At 40.2% G+C, this 22718-nt stretch overlaps 1 protein-coding gene across 7 annotated transcripts in view; it reads left to right on the forward strand.

Annotated features, from left to right (window-relative positions):
• The window catches only part of dhx30 (DEAH (Asp-Glu-Ala-His) box helicase 30), a 138710-nt gene that overhangs the window by 41537 nt on the left and 74455 nt on the right, over nucleotides 1-22718 (forward strand). For all 7 annotated transcript variants that reach the window (XR_011352462.1, XR_011352463.1, XM_069922080.1 and 4 more), the window contains 7 exons: nucleotides 3028-3234; nucleotides 3645-3726; nucleotides 4778-4971; nucleotides 8041-8200; nucleotides 8803-8960; nucleotides 14207-14310; nucleotides 18088-18227. Coding sequence is in view for 5 of the 7 variants with exons in the window: in XM_069922080.1 (XP_069778181.1) it covers nucleotides 3028-3234; nucleotides 3645-3726; nucleotides 4778-4971; nucleotides 8041-8200; nucleotides 8803-8960; nucleotides 14207-14310; nucleotides 18088-18227 (1045 nt within the window). In the remaining 2 variants the exon portion in view is untranslated. The remainder of the gene's footprint in view (nucleotides 1-3027; nucleotides 3235-3644; nucleotides 3727-4777; nucleotides 4972-8040; nucleotides 8201-8802; nucleotides 8961-14206; nucleotides 14311-18087; nucleotides 18228-22718) is intronic.

Genomic DNA, 22718 nt, shown 5'->3' on the forward strand with positions numbered 1-22718 from the left:
TACTTCAATATGTCAACCATTTCAAACACACATTCAACAATTGTCCTCACTTCAGTGGGAACCTTACCCCTGATGCTGGCTGCAGATATTTTTGATTTGGACTAATTTTGTTAGTTTCAATCTTAAATCTCCACATTTTGTAATTTCCAGTCAGTTTCTCTTAGCTTGTAGCAAATCGCTAACAGCACTGAAGCCACATTCTACTAAATAAGACCATGGTAAATGTATCAAAAGTTCCCTTGCTAAGGTAGTCGAGTTGACTATTTCTTTTCGATCTCGTTAGACAGCCACATCATGATTCCTTTCACTTTGAACAGAGTTTTCACAGATTCATCATGTTGCAACTCAGATAACTCCTCTTGGTATTGCACTGGAACTTCAGATAAGTCCACCAGCAATGGCTGAATTACCATGAGAGAAAATCCATTGCCTTTAAATCACAAAATCTATTATTGAAGTCTGTAACCTACATTTTCAAATGGTCAACAATGACATTTGTAGCAGCATTAGTTACCTCACACTTACTCAACCAATAGAATTGACTGAAATTTTTTGCAGAAATATTCCTTTGGCATAATTCTAGAAGTGTCATGAATCCAAATATCTTTATTTTTGCATCAACAAGCACTATATTTGTTATTTAGAATTGCTTGTTCAATATACTTAGTTTCTCAAAAATGTCCATCAAGTAACACACATAAGCTTTGCCATATGTTGTTAGCAAGAACTTCATTACAGGTTTGTCCTTCAAAAACTCGTTGAGGAGATCAAACAGTTCCATAAACCAACATGTTTGGATTTTCATCCTTCATTAATTTTAAACACCTTTTTTTTTAACCCATTTTAGCAGGTGCCCCATCTGCAGCACAAGATACAATGTTTCCTTTTGTTATTTCATTTTCATCCAAATAATTTTTGAGCTTGCTGTAGATATCAACTGCAGTAATGGTTATTTCTAATGATTCACAAAACATCTCTTCTTGAAACTCTTCCTGATCAATATATCTCATGTGTCCCGTACGGAAGATTCATCCAGTTGCATTGAAAACTTTCATAATTTCAACTTCTCAATAAGATATTTTTCAACATCTTGATCCATGTCATCTATTCTGTTGCAGTTAGTACTGTTACTCCATGGCATTGCTTGGACATCTTTATCATCCTTTTGCTGAACTGTTTTGAGAAACAATGATATTGCGGGTTTAATCAGTTCCTCCCCAATCGTATGATTCTTTACACATTTTGTGATCAGCAGAGAAATTTCATAGCGAGCTTCAAGGGAACAATTCAGGGCTGTAGTTTACGTAACAAATGAAGTGATTTTTAAAAAAATTATTTTCATACTTCTCTTTTAGTGATTTAAAATATTCCAATTTCGAATTGACATAGTTAGAATATTTTACCGACAAACAAGCTTCAAGACGGCCTGCTTTCATTGATTTATTTGTCAAAGTCTGTTGCCATAATTAGAAAAAGGTGCACGTTCTTCGTGTACAGCAGGTATAAACCTAAACTTCAAGAACTCCACTGAATATTGATAAATCTTTTGCTTGCTTGGTCTGCTCATTTTGAATATACAAAAGCACAAGCTCCCTGAAACAGATTAATCAATATTTTATTATGTCTTAGAATTGAAAAATGTAATAAAAGTAATGGTTGTATCAAAGGAAGAATACTGACCCTAAAAGAAACATGAAAACACTAGTGTGGTTTCTGACATTTTTTTCTTGCAAAGAGAGCATTAAAATTGCACTAGCCTCGTGCTTTACTTTCTGGAGTCCTATTTTTTTCCAGATTTTTGGCATGGCCCTCAGGCTGGCGCCTGGGGTGGATGTCCCCCCCCCCCCCCCCCCCATCAATAGGCTAGTGTACAAAGATATGTACAGATACAGGTCTCACTCACTACTGAACTGAAAAAGTAAATGGGTATGGGCGGAGACATGATTGTTGAGATAATTTGGAATTCTCGTCGCCAGTGAGATAATTTTGGAATGGATGATAATAAGACCAGTCAGAAAAAAATATAATTGTAATATTAACCAAGGATAACAACAGTTAAAATAGGAGAAACATCAGAAGAGCAAAGACACACGTTATGAAAATAAAAAGAACAAAGTGATTTTTACTTGGAAGTTGCCACAATTGTGTCGTACTGACAGTGTTGCCAAGTCACAGCTTTGATGCCAGCATATCGAGTTTATTTATTTCAAACCAACTTTTTAATTATTTCCCAAAATATTCCTAATCCCCACTAAAATATTCTTAAGCCTCTCCAAAATATTCCCATGCCCCATCTTGAGAATCAATGGAATCTGGAGATGATGGACTGCGTCAGAGATCTACAGAGTTCTAAGTTAACAACCTACTGCATAAAGTATTCGTTTGAGGCCTGTATCAAGAAATAAACTGTGTAAACACCTGCATGTTACTCCAATTCTAGGTATTTAATACTTAAATGAGCTGTGCAGTTTTATAAACGATTATGTGGGCAACTAAAAATAGAGTTTAGTTTATTCATTTAGATAGCACGTTTAAGACAACTTGTGTTGACCAAAAAGCTGTATAGATCAAAAAAGACATCACAATGAGGCAACTATTTAAAGTACAGAATAAAACAAATTTGAGAGGTTAGAACTCAAGGTAACAATCAGGTGCATGAAGAGGGCTCAAATGCAAGTACATCTTCAATCTGGATACAAGAGTTGACGGAAGGGTTGATTGATAGATGGAGGAATGTTCCACGGTTTAGAAGCTGCAATAGTGAATGTGCGATCTCCTCTGAGTTTACGATTTGAGCGTGGAATAGCCAAGCACTACAAGTTAGCTGACCTGAGGGGATCTTGAAGTGGAACAAGGGGTTAAGAGATTCATCGTATAAGAGGGGGCTAGCCCATTAAGGGCTTTATAGACAAATAGGAGAACTTTGAAATTAATTCTGAGCTGTATTGGCAGCCATTGGAAGGAGGCCAGAATAGGAGTGATATGGAGGTTACTTTTTTCTCTCTCTCCCCCTCTCCTCTATGGCAGGTTTCATGCCTCAACACTGTTTGGATTTCCAAGTCAAACGTGAAGCAGCGGTGTGGTCGGGCAGGGCGCTGCCAGCCCGGTAATGCCTATCACCTATTCAGCAAGGAAAGACTGGAGAAGATGGATGACTTCCAGATCCCAGAAATCCTGCGTACCCCTCTGGAGAATATTGTGGTCCAGTCCAAGGTCCACATTCCTGACATTACGGTGTGTAGTAATTATTTTATTTCTTCTAGTTGCCCTGCTTCTCAAAATACTGGAAACATTCAAACAATTCTGAACAAATTTGAAAGTTGACAACTTTAAGGACGAAAGAGAAATGGAGATCGAGAAAGAATATACAGTGACAGAGGAGGCAATGTTTGCTTTGTTGAAGCGAAGGGTCATGCAGCGATTTTAATCGAGCGGAATGGTCGTGAAGAGGGAGAGAGCCAAAAACCATGTCATCTAGAAAGAGATAATGAAGGGATGACCATTGACAGCAATTTGATGGGAATAGAGATGGGGCATTTCAGTTGGTCCAATAATCCTCCAAGGCCTGGATTGCCAATATTCACTTGGGCAAATATAAATTGTCTTTAAATCTACCCCAGTTATCTCTTCCCTTTATTTTTCAGGCTTCAGATTTTCTTTCTAAAGCAATGAATAGTCCAGAATCGAAGGCTGTGAATGAGGCAGTGCAAATATTACAGGAGATAGGTGAGTGCTGGGGACTAGGCATGTGTTCAATGGGTTTTTGATAGCCTGTCAGAATTTTTGTTACAGGAAATCCTTTGTTGTGGCACTCAATAGGTCAGTAAGCTGTTGAGTGCCATACAGATCTGGAGGTTTCAAAACTTGAGTTCATTTCTGTACTAAATTGGTTGTAAGACAGATTAAGGTTCCCATTAACAGCTCCCCTTCCTCCAGGGTGTGTGCATGCACCTAGATTTTTTTTAAACCCTATCTTTATGGTTTTAGAGTTGCAACCTATAAAGAATAAGTGGAAAGTTTTTTGCATTTGGTGAAGTAACAAAGTTTGATGGCATTAGTCTCAACTCTATTTGAATGACCATTCCTGTGTAATAAACCATTTGCTGAAGTCTTTAAATCCTCTTTGCAGAGAGTGAATTGAAATGTGGATCATCTTGAGTACTGGTAAGTTGTGGCTGGAAGTATGAGTCCCACAGTTGCCATTTTTGAGTTAATTCTTGAGCCTGTGGTCTTTTCTTTCTCTTTTTAACTGCATATACAGTGGGAGAATTCAGTTGACCATATGCGGCTTATTGCCAGATCAACTTTTATATGTACATATTACTTTATTGAGTTGTTATAAATACTGCTATGTTCCTCAGCTGAGGTTTATAATCCTAGAAATGAGATCGTGCATTTTTTTGTTGGTGAAAGTGAGAAATCAGCTTTTCAAGGGAAACTGGTGCTAATGAAGCACAGGATTGAATGGATGTTTCAAGGTCACATTCCACAAGGAATGACCATACTTGGGAAATCAGTTCTCATTTCAGGACTGTTCCAAGGAAGGGGGGGAGAAAATTTGGGATAGATTTTTTTTTTCTGTTGCTGGAAATGTAGTGACTTGTAGAAGATCATCAAAATCCATAAGTCGTAGGAGCAGAATTAAGCCATTTGGTCTATTGCGTCTTCTCTGCCATTTGAATCTCATGGATGAACTAGCCACAAACTGTCTGCACTAAGTCAATTCTGCATTGTCAATGAATGTGTGAGTTATCTCCCTTTTTACATTCCACTACAGGAGTGTTAGATGAAGATGAATCTCTTACATTGCTTGGTCAACGTCTGGCCCACATCTCCACAGATCCACGGTTGGCAAAAGCAATTATCATGGCCTCCATTTTCCGCTGTCTATACCCTGTATTGATGGTTGTTGCCTGCCTGACTCGAGATCCATTTGTAAACAGCTTGCTCAACAGACCTGAGGTTACGAAGGTAGGTATGGAAATCAGGTAATTGCGAACATAAGGAGAGTTTTTAATTCCTTTTTGTTTTCAGGGTCTAAATGGCATATTTTCTGAGCTGAGGTTGAATCTAACTAAGAGTCTTGGTCAGAGGTGTAGTTTGTGATTGTTGGGAGAGGACTTTTGCCTCCAGCCTTTCTGTCCATCTGTATACACAATTCTTGATCACTTTCACATCCTTGTAAATCTCTAAGAAAGTTCCATCCTTCCTGTCATCCTGGATCACCTAGATAACAACATCACTACATCAGCTTGGTTTTTGTCAATTACAAATCAGCTTTCAATGCCATCATCCCCTCAGAACTGGTTAGCAAGCTTCAAAACCTGAACCTCTGACTTGCTCATTGGAAGAACAATCTGTGGATCGGTAACAACGTCTCCTCCTCACTGACAATCAACACAGGTGCACCTCTAGGATGTGTGCTTAGCCCATTGCTCTACTCTCTATGACTGTAGCTAGTTACAATTCAAATGCCATCTACAAATGTGCTGATGACAACATGAGGAAGGAGGTACAGGAGTCTGAAGGCCAATATCCTTCTTCTTCTTTCTTTGGCTTGGCTTCGCGGACGAAGATTTATGGAGGGGGTAAATGTCCACGTCAGCTGCAGGCTCGTTTGTGGCTGACAAGTCCGATGCGGGACAGGCAGACACAGTTGCAGCGGTTGCAGGGAAAAATTGGTTGGTTGGGGTTGGGTGTTGGGTTTTTCCTCCTTTGACTTTTGTCAGTGAGGTGGGCTCTGCGGTCTTCTTCAAAGGAGGTTGCTGCCCGCCGAACTGTGAGGCGCCAAGATGCACGGTTTGAGGCGATATCAGCCCACTGGCGGTGGTCAATGTGGCAGGCACCAAGAGATTTCTTTAGGCAGTCCTTGTACCTCTTCTTTGGTGCACCTCTGACACGGTGGCCAGTGGAGAGCTCGCCATATAACACGATCTTGGGAAGGCGATGGTCCTCCATTCTGGAGACATGACCTACCCAGCGCAGTTGGATCTTCAGCAGCGTGGATTCGATGCTGTCGGCCTCTGCCATCTCGAGTACTTCGATGTTAGGGATGAAGTCGCTCCAATGAATGTTGAGGATGGAGCGGAGACAATGCTGGTGGAAGCGTTCTAGGAGCCGTAGGTGATGCCGGTAGAGGACCCATGATTCGGAGCCAAACAGGAGTGTGGGTATGACATCGGCTCTGTATACGCTTATCTTTGTGAGGTTTTTCAGTTGGTTGTTTTTCCAGACTCTTGTGTAGTCTTCCAAAGGCGCTATTTGCCTTGGCGAGTCTGTTGTCTATTTCGTTGTCGATCCTTGCATCTGATGAAATGATGCAGCCAAGATAGGTAAACTGGTTGACCGTTTTGAGTTTTGTGTGCCCGATGGAGATGTGGGGGGGCTGGTAGTCACGGTGGGGAGCTGGCTGATGGAGGACCTCAGTTTTCTTCAGGCTGACTTCTAGGCCAAACATTTTGGCAGTTTCCGCAAAATAGGACGTCAAGCGCTGAAGAGCTGGCTCTGAATGGGCATCTAAAGCGGCATCGTCTGCAAAGAGTAGTTCATGGACAAGTTTCTCTTGTGTCTTGGTGTGAGCTTGCAGGCGCCTCAGATTGAAGAGACTGCCATCCGTGCGGTACCGGATGTAAACAGCGTCTTCATTGTTGAGGTCTTTGAACATCCAATGGCACAAAAACAGTAGCTTCCCCTCTCCCATCAGATTTATGAATGGACAATGAACCACGAACACTTTCTCTTCTTTTACACCAGTTTATTTATTTTTAAACATTGCTATAAATTTCATTTCCATAAATACAATTTTCCACCTGTAATGCACAATAAAGCTGCTCCAAAACAACGAATTTTGTGACATATATGTTCAAGACAATAAATTCTGATTCTGATCAGAACTGTATCTGGTCCTTTAAGTTCAGCCTAGCTTGTATTTATACAGTTCTCGCCTGACCTTCCTTCTATTGTTCCTTACTGTGGTCAGTAAAATAATCCACTTGAATTTTAACCAATTTATCACGTTGTCCTACTATGTTCATGTATCTGTAGAAGTGCACTCCAAGATTATTCTGTTTCTCTATGTTACGGCATCCTATCATTAATCAAGTATTTCCTTGTCATCTCCATCCTTCTCAAATGCTTTTCTTAAAAACTCCAGACTAAATTTCATTACCTCTTTTGTACTCATTTGACAAATTTATTGATAACTTCCTGAGGCCTCACACTTTCTTTTTTAATTCAACTGCACAACTAATTTTGATTTTGTCAGCAAATTTGCAAACCATAGTCTCTGTATTTAAGTCCAGGTGTTAAACACACGAGAAGCAAGGAATGTAACACCCTTGAGACACTGCACACAGCCCCACAGCCACAAAAATTTGGGAAAGGCTAATATGCAAGGGCTGTTGGTAATTAGGAGGCTGAAGAGATGTAACTGTTTACTGCTAGAGGGAATTGAAGGCAAACTTAGGGGAGTTGGGCTTTGGTTATGTTAGATAGTTGTGAGGTGACATCTGGAGTACTGTGTTAAGGAAAAATATTAATGTGTTGGAAGTCATTCAAACTTTACCAGATCATTACTTGGAATTATCTGGCTGTTTTGAAGTATTGCATTTTTAGATTAATGTAAAATACATAAAAAGAAATCTACTCATCTCCCCTGGAGCCTACAGAACTTGGAATCTGAAGTTAAACACAATCTGTTGGAGAAACTCAGTGGGCTGAACAGCATCAGTGGGTGAACAAGAATAGTCAGTCTTGATCTGAAACCCTTCATCAATAAACATCAACCATTCTTTTACTCCCACTGATGCTGAGTTCCTCCAGCAGATTGTGTTCAACTTGTCACTCCTCATGTTTTTATTTAACTAAATAACATGAAATTCTCTGATGGGTGTAGCATTTCATCTTATCAACTCTATAAATACCCTTCATAATGTTAAGTGGCTGCTAAAGCTCCCCTTCGTTCTGCTCTACAAAGAGTAATCACAGATTTTCTAGTCCACCAAGATCCCGTGTGAACTTTGGTTTTGATTTGTCCTTCAGGCTAAAGCACGCCTAAGTGGGGAGAGCCGAAGTGATCACATGGTGTTTATTAAAGCTGTTGAAGGTTGGAAGAAAGTATTGCGGGAGCGGGATGCAGACTCCAAAAAAGAATATCTGGAGGAGAATATGCTATATGCACCAAGTCTCCGTTTTGTTCATGGTAGGTTGGGTGATTGGGGAAAAAAAGTCCAGCAGTGGAGACATCGACTATTGCACTGTATGCTTTGGCAGGCTCTTTTATTGACTTTCTTATGTTTGTTCTTTTGGGAGATGTCAGAAGTTCCCAAGTCCTGGCTGTGAGTAAAGACAGTTTATTAATGCAGGATATGTTGCAATAAATCTGCATCTCAAATCACAGCTGGCATATATTTATCAGTTTCTCAAGTCGTTCAAAGTTTCTCGCTGTGTCAGCAAGTCAGTCTTCATTTGGAACACTGTCTTCAGTAATGCTTCAGTAGAGCTTATGGTAAGAGTGCCAAGAAAAATAATGACGTCAGTCGGGCAGGAATATGTAGCGTATAAGACAAAATATTGAAATTTGAGTCAAACTGATGAAAAGTTAGGCAAGTGTAGAATGAAAAGGGAAGAAGCAACACCAGTCTCCATGGTCTCAAAGGCTGATACCTGTATTTCTGTTTGGGATATTTGTAATTGTTTACTTTTACTTTCATTGCGTTTTTAGTTGCTCTTATTTGAGGTCATTCTACAATTCTGGAAGTTCAATCTATTTTTATTATTTTCTCTCACTTTCTTTTCGTCCAGGATTGATTCTACAATTCTCTGAAAATGTTTATAATGCTTTCCTGGTGTCTGATCCTTCAGACTGTACATCTTTGTCCTCCCTGTGCAACCAATACAGTGAAGAAGAAGAGCTAATTAAGGGGGTGCTATTGGCTGGCCTATACCCCAACCTCATCCAGGTGAGAATTTATTTCCTTGGGTTTAATTTGACTACATGTGGTTACATAATTGATTGCATTATTTAATTGTCACATTTGCATAAAGAAATAGATGCTCAACCATGAAGGAAGGCAATTATTGGGGTGACAAAATGCACACAGATGGAACATTTGCAGGAAGGGGTGAAGTGTGGGAGGGAGTTCTGAGCCCGACTTGACCAACTGAAAGTTGCACTTTCATGAGTGGACATGGGAGAGGGGATAAAATGAAAGGAGATGAGTGAGAGGGTAGAGTGAAGCAATAAAAGGACTTGTACATCGGGAATTTATAATCAGATGGGATGTTAGGTTAGCAAAGGTTGAAAATGGTGTGCGAGGGTCATTATGGCAACTTGGGTATAGGATATAGATTACATTGTATTTTCCTCCCACTGTAGAACACACTCACACGAGACATAGTTACTCCTTTGTGTACTTTATTTAATCTAAAATGATTCTACTATGTCCAACAATACAAAGCTGTTATCTGATGTCATATGCATGCGTGTTCCACAGCACTTCCCCCCCCCCCCCCCCCCAAAAAAAAGCAAAAAATCTAAAACTAGACGAAAAATGCCAACAATATAAGTCAGTGGCAACAGGTAAATTACTAAGCATGGTACTTCTCAATCAATCATGGGACATGGTCCTTCAAATGTAACGGAGGACACATCTCATGTTTAGATCTTGGCAATGGAAGATTTAGAAGACTTTTTGACTTTTCAGAAGAGCCTTTTGGTCTTTCCGGGGAAATTTTCAGCTGACACTAGAGCTTGGGTAGTTACTGTTGAGACATCACTCAATGGCAAGGATATCTCTAGAACCAGTAATGGGGTCAGATTCAACGTGTCCTTGTTGCCATAAACCACCTCTGGATCTGGTGTGTTAAAGAGATTGTGTATGTTGGAAATGGACCCTGGGATATCTATTGCTCTCAATTGTGCGATTTCCTTATCATTTCTCCCACCAGTACAGAATATGAACACGAGGCCAATATCTTGAGAAGCACTCTTTTATTATCCATGTTTCTTTATTGTCTCGGTAATCTCCCACCGATACTTGTTGTCCAACTTCTAGAGTTCTGGTTGGTTTACCAAGAGATGCTGATTGCTGGATGCGAAGCCCCATGTTTGGGAGTACCGTGGAGAGTATGGTTCTCAAGTTGCATCCAAACATTAGTTCTGCCGGTGTGCATTTTGTTGTAGAGTGCAGGGCTGTCCTGTATGATAACACAAAATTTGCGATCCTGTGATGCCATGTTATATTTGAGACTTCTGGACCTTCATGGCTTTTTTAAGTCTGTATAAAGCATTCCACTCTCCATTGGTACTCGGATGATAGAGTGCCGATAATATGTACTTTGTATTAGGTTTTTTTTAGCAGAAATTGCTTGAAAACAGACACAAATTGTGGTCCATTGTTGGAGACCAGTTCTATTGGCAAACAGTGCATTGTGAAAGTACTCCTTAGTGTCTCAATAGTTTTTTCTGCTGTTGTTGTCTGCATTTGGGATACGTTAGTCCATTTGGAGTGTGCATCCACTACAATCAGAAAGTTTTCGCCCATAAATGGACCAGTGAAATCAATGTGAATTTGGTGCCAGGGGTGTGAAGGCCATTTCCAGGGGTTAGCTTTGGCTTGGCATGCTTTAAGTTGCATTTCATGGCAAATATGACCTCTTCTCACAGTCTGTTCAATGTCCATGTCTATTGATGGCCACCAGACATGCATGCGCACTAGGGACTTCATTCGGACCATTCCTGGATGATTGTTGTGGAGTTCTTGACTTTTTGACTTTTCAGAAGAGCCTTTTGGTCTTTCCGGGGAAATTTTCAGCTGACACTAGAGCTTGGGTAGTTACTGTTGAGACATCACTCAAATCGTGCTAGCACGATTGCTTGCTATTTCTTTGGAATGATTGTTCTTGTTCCCCACAAGAAACAACCCTCTTCAATGAATATCTTGTTGCGTCGCATATAATAAAGTTTTAATTTGGGCCTAATCCTCTTGGCTTCGGGCCATCCATTTAACATGAAGTCCAGGACCTTTGATAGGGTCGCCTCATTTCATATCTCTTTACTGATAGTTTTTGCTGTAATTGGCAAATGTCGAAGTTGCTCTTGATTAATGGCTGTGGCCTTTTCTATCTTGTTGATCAATCCTTCTATTTGTTCTGTTTCTGGGAATTGGATATTGGGATACTTGCAGAGCTTGATTAATGGTGATCACAAATTCAAATTTCACAATTGGGTTTTGTAACAGGAACTATCGGGGCGGCCCAATCACTGTATTTCAGTTTCTCAATGATTCCTTCATTTTCCAGTCTGTTGAGTTCAGCTTCGATTTCCCTTTTTCATTGCAAAAGGAACTGTCCTTGGTTTGAAGAAATTGATGTTGGCCTCTGGTTTCAAGTGCAGTCTGGCCTGGGTTCCTTGGATTTTCCCCAGGACTTTTTCCAAATACTATCTGGTACATTTGGCTCACTTGCTCCTGCTTTGATTTTTGTTCTTGTTCAGTCTGTACATTTTTTATTGTCCCAGTGTCCTTCCAATCCAATTGGATTTGTGACATCCAATCTTTTCCAAACAAAGAGGGCCCCTTGTGTCAACGATGTAAAGGGGTCATCTTTTGGATGTCTGTCCTTTATATTCAACATCTATCTTGGATTTTCCCAGTACTTTGATTTTTTTTTCTCCAGTGACTGTTTTTAACAGTCCTACCTTGAGATCGGGTAATAATCTTGTTTTTAAGCTCTTTGGCATTAAGGACACATGACCCCAGTGTCCAGTTCCATCTGAACTGGTTCGTTGTTAATGCTAACGGGAATCAAGATTTTTGAATTGCAGTTTGTCACATTATTAACTTGCATTACTTCTATCGCCTTGTCTTCTTCAGAGTCACTTGGGTCGTTGCTAAGACTTTTGTCTGAATTTTCCTCTTCCTCCTTGAGGTTCCTCACCTTGCATGTTTTATTTGTCATCTTCTGATTTCCCTATTTTCCCTTTTCTTTGGGCATCTGGACTTAATGTGCCCCTCTTTGTAGCCTATGTAACATTTGGCTTTTTTGAGGAAATATTTACCCATATTGTGATTACTTTTTCGGCAGCGGAAACATTCTTGGCATTCCATTTTCTTGATGCTCCCGCTGCTTTCCTTGTATAATACCCTGGTTGCAGCTGGGCCATTTTGAAACTCAGTGCTTTTTTCATATGCAGCATCAATGTCTAATCGTCTTTTACTCAGTTATCGTTGTTGAGCCAAAACGATGACCAGCATGTCCTTAAGACTTTATTTAAGAATCTTCTAAATTCACAGGTTTTCAATAATCTGTGCAATTCATCTGTATATTGGTTCATAGATTTGCCTGGTTCCTGCTTTTTAGTCCAAACTGGTATCTTTCTGCCATCACTATTGGTCTTGAGGACAAATTTACTGCCACTGGGGCACACAAAGTTTTATACACCATAGAATATGGGCTTGCGGGTGCTACTAGAGATTTTATCAGGCTATATGTCCTGCTTAGAAATGTTGCCTTTTTTCTTAAATTGCCCTTTCTATCTCTTATTTCCTGGGCAGTAAAGAACAAATTGAGTCTTTCAATGTACTCATCCCAGTTTTCTGATTCCTTGTACTCTTCAAAACGTCCTTCCGTATTTTTGGCCTCTCCTTTGTTTCATTGTGAATGAGTTTCAGCAGCTTAAGGTCGTTGTAGTTTCAGTTTAAAATCTTCTGTTCTAGTGTGGGATAACATTTATTTTGACCCTTGTCGCCAATTTGTTGGATATTCCTCCCACTGTAGAACACACTCACACGAGACGTGGTTTATCCTTTGTGTTCTTTATTTAATCTAAAATGGTCTTGAATGCATGTTCCATAACCGATTAGACGTGGACCTACAACAAATATTGTGATTGGCCTTTGGCCTGGCAAATAGAGTTTAATGCAGGAAAAGTGTGAGGCCATGTACTTTGGCAAGAAGAGTCTAAAAGGGGCATTATATTCCTACTGGAAGGAGACTGTAAATGAGTAAAGTTGAGGTTCTAGTCCCTAATTCCTAAAATAGCAGGTATATCTGACAAATGCCATTGATTGCCTTTATTGCGAAGTTTAAGAATAGGGAAGTTTTATTTCAATTATACAGGTTGTGGGTGAAGTCGCATCTGGAGCGGGCATTGAATCCATGGTATTTCTTTGCCAAAGACCATTGTGAAGGCCAAGTCATTGGGCATATTGATAGGTTCTTAATTAGCCAGGGTATCAAAGGTTACAGGGAGAAGGCCAGACACTGGGGCTCAAGATTGAATGGTGGGCAGACTTGATGGGCTGAATGGCACATTTCTGCTGCTATGTCTTGTCGTCTAACTGGTTGTCGTTAAGCAAGTGCTGTTTGATGACCCCTTTGATTATCCCTTCCATTATGTTGGTGATGTTTGAGAGTAGACTAATGGGGCAGTAATTGGCTGGGTTGGATTTGCTCTGCTTTTAGTGGACAAGGGATACCTGGTCAATTTTCCACCTATTTGGGTGGATGCCAGTGTTGTAACTTAGCTGGAACAGCTTGGTCAAGGGTATGGCAGTTCTGGAGCAGGCCTTTAATACCATTGCCAGAATGTTGATGGGGTCCATTGCCTTTGTATCCAATGCCTTTTAGTCATTTATTGATTCCACATGGAGTGAATCAAATTGGCTGAAGCTTAGGACCACTGGAGGTGGTCAAGATCATCTACTTACTGAAGATCTGTGACAGGTAGGTTGAGTAGGGGTTCCCTCACCAGTTGCTGCAGACCCAGGTGCAACAAACCTAATGGTTTAACTACTCTTTTGATGGTAATTGAAAATCAAAAAAAAAACTGCACATGCTAGGAAAACTCAGCAGGTCAGGCAATGGGTATGGAAAGAAGATCAATATTTGAAGTCAAAGATTGATCATATGGCTTCCCTTTTCATCGGTGCTGTCTGACCGTTTGAGTTTTTTCTATTATTTTCTCATGGTTTGTATCCGTGGGAAAAAAAACTGCTGAAAATGTAAATGTAAAAGTCACAAATGTTAGAACTACTCGCCAGGTCTGTGGGAAGAGAAATTCTGGGTCTCTGACCTGAAACATTGACTCTCTTTCTCTTTACACAGATGCAGCTTGTCATGCTGAGTAGTTCTGCATTTTTGGTCTATGCTTTGGATCCCAGCTGGCCATCTGTTACTGTTCCTTTTCCTCATGTTTTCTTTGTAGCTGAGACATGGGAAAGTCACAAAAGAGGGAAAGTTCAAACCCAACAGTGTGGTCTGCCGTACCAAGACTGGCCATGTATTACTGCACAGATCTACTGTCAACAGGTACGTTATGGTACAAGCATGGCTGTATAAATCTATGGTGAGGTAGATGTGTAAAGGAGAATAAAGGCTCTTGTAGCAATGTCTAGTCTGGGAGTTGAATCATTTAATGCTAACTATGGGAAAAGCTAAATTCTAGCAGATCCTTTGAACTATACCTTGCCAAGCTATGAGACAGCACTACTGTACACTGCCACACATGAGGAATGTGTCCTTTGGCCCACAATATCTGCGCTGAATATAATGCCAAATTAAACTAAATCTCTTCTGTCTATGCATGATCCATATCTTTCTATTCCCTACATTTTCAAAGTCTCCATTAAAGGCAACCAGAATTGCTCACAATACTCCAAATACAGCCGAAGCAAAGCTTTATGTAGCACAACATGGCTTCCTTACTCTCTGCTCAGTGACCCAATAAAGTTGACGAGCATGCCATATGCCTTCTTTACCACCCTAGCTACTTGCATGGCCACTTTCAGGAAGCAATGGAATTGGACCCCAAATCTATATCAGTGCTTTTGAGGTTCCTGCTGCTAATTGTGTTCTTTCTCTTTGCATTTGACATTTGCTTGGATTAAACTCTCTGCCATTTCTTTTATCAAGTACAAGGATTGAATTGTGAAATGAGACTGAATGACATGAAAAATGTGGTAATGTCTTCAAGATAGAAGCTCAAACAAATACAACAGTTCTGTAGTTAATCTACAAAATTGCTAACCCATGGAAGATTTTGAGATAGTTCCTTCTTGCAGACTGAGTAGATTACCATGGCTGAATGAGGGATGTGATTGGGAACTGAATATACAGGGTTACACCTTGTATAGGAAAGATAGGTAGAGGGGGTAGCGTGGCCCTAATGATAAATCACTCGAAAGAAGGGATTTTGAACAGAAATTGTGGAATCTTTATGGGTTGAAATAAAAAATGGCAAGGGTTAAAAAGACCTTACTTGCTGGTCCCCAAAGAACAGCTGGGAAGTGGACTGTAAGATGCAGTTGGAAATAGAAAAAATGTGTCAGAAGAAGAATCTCAAGATAATTATGGGCAAGGGGATTGGGAATGTCAGGAAGGTACAGGATCTCAGGAGAAAATTTTTAGAATCCCTAAAGGATGGCTTTTTGGAGCAGCTAGTCGATCAGCCCACCAGAGGATCAGCGGTTTTGGATTGGGTGATGTGTGATGAACCTGAGGTGATTAGGGATTTAAAGGTTGTGGGGCCCTTAGGAAGTAGTGAACACAACATAATAGAGTTCAGCTTCCAATTTGAAAGGGAAAAAATGATATCAGATCTGTTAATATTTCAGTGGATCAAAGGGAATTAGTGGTATGAGAGAGAAACTGGTCCAAGTTGACTGGAAAAGTAAGCTAGATGGGGGGGACGGCAGAACAGAATTGGTTGATATTTCTACAAGAAATAAAGAAAGCACAGGATAGATATATTCCAAGAAAAAGGAAAATTATGAATGGTAAAATGATGCAGATGTGGCTAACCAGAGAGATTAAAGCTAAAACAAAAGCAAAAGGGAGGGCATACAGGGCACCAAAAAAATACTGGAAAAACAGAGGGCTGGGACATTTTTAAAAACTTGGAGAGACAAAGAAAGTCATTAGGAAAGAAAAGATGAATTATGAAAGGAAATTGGCAAATAGCATAGAAAAGGATTCTAAGAGTTTATTCAAATATATAAAAAGTAAAAGAGAGACCAGGGTAGGTATAAGGCCAATTGAAAATGAAGCTGGAGAAATTATAATGGGTAACAAAGAGATGGCAGAGGAACTAAATGGATATTTTGTGTCAGTCTTCACTGTGGAGGACAGTAGCAATATACCTGATATTTAAAGGTCTCTGGAAATAGAATTAAGTACAATCAGGATTACAAGAGAGAGAATCCTTAGTAAGTTGAATGGTCTAAAAGTGTTTGAGACTGAATGAGGTGCAACCACGGGTTCTGAAGAAGGTGATCTTGGAGATTGTAGAGGCATTGAAATTGATTTTCCAGAAATAAATAGACTCTGGAATGGTTCCCAAGGATTGGAAGGTCACAAATGTAGTTCTGCTGTTTAAGAAAGGAGGGAGGCAGCAAAAAGGAAATTATAGGCCTATTAGTCCAACTTCGGTAGTTGGAAAGATATTGGAATCGATCCTCAAGAATGAGGTTATGGAATACTTTGAGGTGCATGGCATGCATGATGGGTCCAAGCCAACATGGTTTCATGAAGGGACAATCCTGCCTGACCAACCTAATGGAATTTTTTGAGGAAATCTCAAGCAGGTTGGACAAGGGAGAGGCTGTGGATGTTGTGTATTTGGATTTTCAAAAGTCCTTCGATAAGATGCCACATAAGAGGCTGCTTAATAAGAAGAGAGCCTACGGAATTATAGGAAAGATAATCGATTGGGTAGAGCAGGAAGCAAAGGGTGGGAATAAACCAGATCCTATTTTGGTTGGTTGCCTGTTACTAGTTGTGTTTCTATATTGATGGTTTAGATTATGGATTAAATGGTTTTGTGGCAAAGTTTGCAGATGACACCAAGATAGCTGGTAGAGTATGAAGTGTAGAAGAAATCGAAAGCTTGCAGAGACTTGCACAGCTTAGGAGAATGGGCTAAGAAATGGCAGATGAGATATAATATTGAGAAATGTATGGTTGTGCATTTTGGTAGAGGAAATAAACAGTCAGATTATTATTTGGGTGGGGAGAAAATTCAAACCTCAGAAATACAAGGGTCTTGGGGGTCCTTGTGCAGGATAAACTGAAAGTTGACCGCCAGATTGGATCAGCAGTAAAGAATGCTATGTTAGCATTCATTTCAAAGGGGATTGTGTCTAAGAATAAAGAGGTGTTGATGAGACTCTATGGGGCACTGGTGAAACCTCATTTGCAGCATTGTGTGCAGTTTTGGGCCCCATAATCTTAGAAAGGATATAGCAAGTTTGGAGCGGGTACAGAGGAGGTTTACTAGAATGATTCCAGGAATGAGAAGGCTAACATACGAGGAACGCCTAGCAGCTCTTGGACTCTATTCATTAGAATATAGAAGAACAAGAGGGGATCTCATGGAAACATTTCAAATAATGAATGGATTGGACATAGTGGATGTAAATAAGATGTTTCCCCTGTTGGGTGATTCCAGGACAAGAGGGAAAAGTCTTAGAATTTAAAAAGTACCAATTTACAACAGAGATTGAGGAGAAATTTCTTTAGCCAGAGGGCAGTGGATTTGTGGAATTCGTTGCCACATGCAGCTGTGGAGGCAGGATCTTTGGGGGAATTTAAAGGGGAAATTGGTAAATATCGAATTAGTCAGGGTATCATGGGATATGGGGACAAAGCCAGAACTTGGAACTAGATACGAGAACAGTTTAGCTCAGGGATGTTTCATCGAGCAGACTTGATGGGCCAAATGGCCTGATTCTGTTCCTTTTTCTTGTGATCTTGTGATTTTTGAAGTCAATTTGATTCAGGTACTAATACCATTTAAAGGTCATCTCCCTGTTCCCAGTCTGCCCTATAAATGGTTAACCCGAAAGTACCTTTGCCAGACATGGTGGTTTTAAAAAAACTCAACACCTTGTAAAGAATAGCAAAGGTTGAGAAAGTGTCATGTTGAAAATTTCATTTTGTTTATGCAAGGCATTAAATGAAATTCTGAATAAGATATTAAAGATTCAACATAATTCAGAAAGCAAAGTTTTCAGAATATTTCTGGATCACCATTCAAAAGCCAGCTACAGTGGAAATTCACTGTTAATAATGGTTGCAATGTACTTTCAGGAATGAGGAATCTTTTAAGAGTCGCTGGATGACCTACTTCACAGCTGTGAAATCCAATGGGAACGTCTTTGTCCGTGACTCCTCCATGGTCCATCCGCTGGCTCTGCTGATGCTCCCAGATTGTGACATTCGTGTCAAGGGTAAGTGTTGTGGATAGCTCTTTGCATAATGGAACATGGGATGTGGCCAGGCCCTGGAGATAGAAATCCCACTCTAGCTTCTTCCTGATAGATTTAGCTGGTTATTGAGTATATGTGAGGCTGTAAACCAGCATAACACCCTTAGCTGTGGGTGCAGAGCCAGTAGAACCATTGATCAAGGTTTTTCAGAAGATGATACGGTTAGGATAGTGGTTAGCGCAATGTTAAAACAGCGGCAGTGACCCAGGTTCGAATCCATGAGTTCTCCCCATGACTTTCAAGTCAAGTCGTGTTTATTTGTTGTTCATTGAAACCATTGAAAACGAGACTCTGGGTTCTACCCATATTTCAAAGATGTACAGGGTTGGTAGGTTAATTGGTCCCATGGATATAATTGGGCAGAGCATGTTCATGGGCCAGAAGGGCCTGTTACTGTGTAATCAGAGGTGCTAGCAGGTTGTAAAATTAGAGATGTGACATCCTTGCTCAAGAAGGTGGAAAGGGAGAGACAAACAGAAGAACCTTAAGCCAATCAACATAATATCCATAATTGGGAATATGCCATTGTCTATAATCAAGGAAGAAATAGCTGGTTGTTTAGGGAAGCTTAACATAAACCAAATCAGCCTGAAAGGACAAATCTGCTGGAGCTCTTTGCATATGTGACAAAGTTTATAGAGGCAGCATATTTGGATTTCCAGGCTTTTAGTAAAGTGACACACTAAAGGTTGGTGTCTCAGACCTCATGGAACTGGGGAAAATGTCTTGGCATGGATTGAATTCCGATTATCGCAAAGAAAATGGGCGGTTTTTATTTCCAGACCAGAAAGATATGAACATGTTATCCTTTCCTAGCCTTCATTTAGTTACTACTCAATGAACGTGATGGGACAGAGTACAAATTATCCAAGTTTATTGATGACAAAATTGGTGGAAAGGCATACGCTACAGACAGCTATTAATCAGTTGTGCAAGTGGGCAAAAACTTAGAGCAAAGTGTGAAGTCGTGCACTTAAAGTACGAGGAATCAAAGGCATGCTTATCTCAATGGAGGGAGTACAAACAGTTCTTAGCGTTCGTACATTAAACATAGCATGAAACAATAAATAAGACAAATGGCTTATTGATCTTTATTGCTGCAGGATTGAAGTAAAAATAGTGTTGATATTTGTACAGTTGATGAAGCCATGCCTGGAATACATGGTGCAAATTGTCCCCATTAAGAAAGAATAGTTTAGAAGGGCGAGGGGATCTTATAGAAAGATTATGAAGGAATAAATTAGATAGAAGCAGGGAAGTTGTTTCCACTAACAGGTAGACTAGAACAAGGAGATGTAGCCTTAAGATATGGGGAAGTTCATTTAGGATGGAATCGAGGAGGACTACTTCTCCCAGGGAATGGTGATTGTAGAATTCTCCATTCTCCACCCCCCGCCCCCACCACTCCAATGAAGCATTCAAGGCTGCCTCCTTAAATATGTTTAGATGATTTAAATAATTTCAAATTTCACAGAAATTGAGTGTTATGGTGAACGGTCGTGATCTAATCGAATGACTGCATAGGCTCAATGGGCCTACTCAACGGTGTACTCCTTCTATTTGTGTACTAGGATTGAAAGCAATCCAGAAGAGATTCACCAGACTAATTTCTAGGATGAGAAAGTTGTCCAATCATTAACAGCCTATAAAATTTCTTGAATTTGGAAGAATGAGTGATAATGTTATTAAATCATAGAAAATCCTAAATGACCAAGACCATTCGTAAAGGAGTTTTAAATGAGGGAACGTAGTTATAAGATAGAAGTGTAGCTGTTTAAAACAATTGCATAGGTATATCTTCTCATATGTTGGTAAATCTCTGGTATTCTGTACCTCAGAGGATTGTGGGGCTTTGATATTTAAAGAGGTGGTAGATAATTGAGGGCCCCGCAGAACTGACACAGATGAGGATTTGAGGCTTGGGCTGATCAGTCATAATCTTGTAGAATGGTAAGACAAAAGGCCCACTGCTTCTATTGTTTCCTTGTGTTTTTGAGAAGCACTTTCTATGCTGTAGGCCAACTGTCCATGTAGCACAGAGTGAAGATGCAGGGTCCTTGACACACAAACCAGGCTCAACTTTTGAAAGTGTTGATAGTTTAGATTGTTATTGCACTTTGTTTTCATTGTGCAACATATGGATTACTGCCAGTGTTTGTACAAAAGATTGCTGGAGGAACTCAGCAGGTTAGACAACATCCATGGGTAGAAATGGTCAGTCAATATTTCAGGTGTTAACTCTTTATAATAGGTGAAATTACATGTACAAAGGGGGAAAAAGGCTGAGGGAGGGGCATAGAGATGATATAGGACAGAAGGTGGAGAGGGAGAAACCATGAGGAAGGAGGTGGGGAAAGAAAAGTTAGAAAAAATGTACAGCAGCTAGTAAAGAAGAGATGGGAACAGGAATTAGATGGTTGGAGGTACCTAAAATGAGAAAAATTGATGTTCATGCCATTAGGTTTAAGTGTGTCCAGGAGGAATATGACATGTTGTTCCTTAAGTTTGTGTACCCTCATCCTGACAATGGATGAGACCAAAGAGAGACGAGTTGCTGTTTTGGGAAGCTCAAGTTTAAATCCACACACAGGGGTGAGGGGGAGGGGATATATGTTTGGAGTATGTACACACTTGAGACCCTGGGTTAGATACAAACTGGAAACCACATGGAATCAAACATTGGCAAAGGTAGGTCAAGAGGAACAAAAACATGGTTGTGGTTGTCACAGAGAGGTGTTCGATGACGAGGTCATCCATTCTGTGTTTGGATTCATTAATGTGGAGGAGGCTATGCTGAATGCAGATTAGATTGAATATGATCTGACTTACCTGCAAGGTCTGTGTGGCCCTGAATGGAGGTGAGGGAGGAGATGCAAGAACAGGTTTTGCACTTTCTGCAGTAACAGCAGGAAGTTTCCAAGGAGGTGGTGAAGGAGGAGTGGACCAATGAGTTGCTGTGAGACTTAAAGAGGGATCTGAACCAACTGGAAAAATGGGCTGAAAAATGACAGAATTTAATGCAGACAAGTGTGAAGTGTTGCATTTTGGAAGGACAAACCAAGTAAGGACACACATGGTAAATGGTAGGGCAGTAGAACAGAGGGATTTGGGAATATATTTACATAATTTCCTGAAAGTGGCATCACAGGTGGATAAGATTGTTAAGAGAGCTTTTGGCATATTGGCCTTCAAAAATCAAAGTATTGAGTACAGGAGTTGGGATGTTATGATAAAGTTGTATAAGGCATTGGTGAGGCCAAATTTGGAGTATTGTGTACAGTTTTGGTCACCTAACTACAGGAAAGATATCAATAAGATAGCGTGCAGAGAAGATTTACTAGGATGTTGCCCAAACTTCAGGAACTAAGTTACAGGGAAAGGTTAAAAAGGTTAGGACTTTATTCCCTAGGGTATAGAAGAATGAGGGGAGATTTAATAGAGGTATTTAAAATTATGAGGGGGATAGACCGAGTAAATGTAGATGGGTTTTTCCACTGAGGGTAGGTGAGATACAAAGCAGAGGACATGGTTAAGAGTGAAAAGGGAAAAGTTTCAGGGGAACATCTTTACACAGAGTGGTGTGAGTGTGGAACGAGCTTCCAGCTGAAGTGGTGGATGCAAGCTCATTTTTAACATTTAAGAGAGATTTGGACAGGTACGTGGATGGGAGAGGTATGGAGGGCTATAGACTGGGTGCAGGTCAGTGAGACTATGGAAAAAAAAAATGGTTCAGCACAGACTAGAAGGGAAGGAGCCTATTTCTGTGCTGTAATGTTCTATTGATTCTAAGAAAAAGGATTAATTTGCATTTGGAACGGCAAAGACTGATTTGGAATAATCAGAATGACTTTGAGCACGGGAAACCTTGTCTCACAACTTTTTTGAAGAATTGATGAGTGAAAGGCAGTAGAAGTTGTCTGCATGAACTTCAGCAAGTCCTTTGACAAGGTTATTCATAGTAGGCGGACACAAAAGGTCTGATAGCATGGAATCCAGAGTGAGCTGGCCAATTGGATAAAAAGGAACCACATATCCCTCCTAGATGTCCTTAAAGCTAATGGGATGAACATTGATTTCTCTAATTTTAGGCAAACCCCACCCTCTTCTGATTCCACTGTATTTTTTTTTCTCTCCCTTGTTCCTGATCGTTTCTACCCATCTCTCCACTTCCCTTCTATCATTATCACCTTTATGCCTCTTCACCAGTCCCCTTATTATAGGTAATTTCAGCTATTCTCCTTTGAAACATTGACCAGCCATTTCTACCCATTGATGCTGTCTACCTGCTGAGTTCATCCAGGAATTCTTTGTTTGAATTGGATGCAAAATTGGCTTGATGTTCGTGGAGAGTTTTTTCTCAGATTGGAGGCCTGTGACTGGTGATGTGCTACAGGGATTGCTGCTGGATTGCCTTTTCTTTATATTGTACATTGCAGGCAAAATCTTCGCTAG

This window comes from Narcine bancroftii, chromosome 2, assembly GCF_036971445.1.
Source record: "Narcine bancroftii isolate sNarBan1 chromosome 2, sNarBan1.hap1, whole genome shotgun sequence".
Classification (NCBI taxonomy): Eukaryota; Metazoa; Chordata; class Chondrichthyes; order Torpediniformes; family Narcinidae; genus Narcine; species Narcine bancroftii.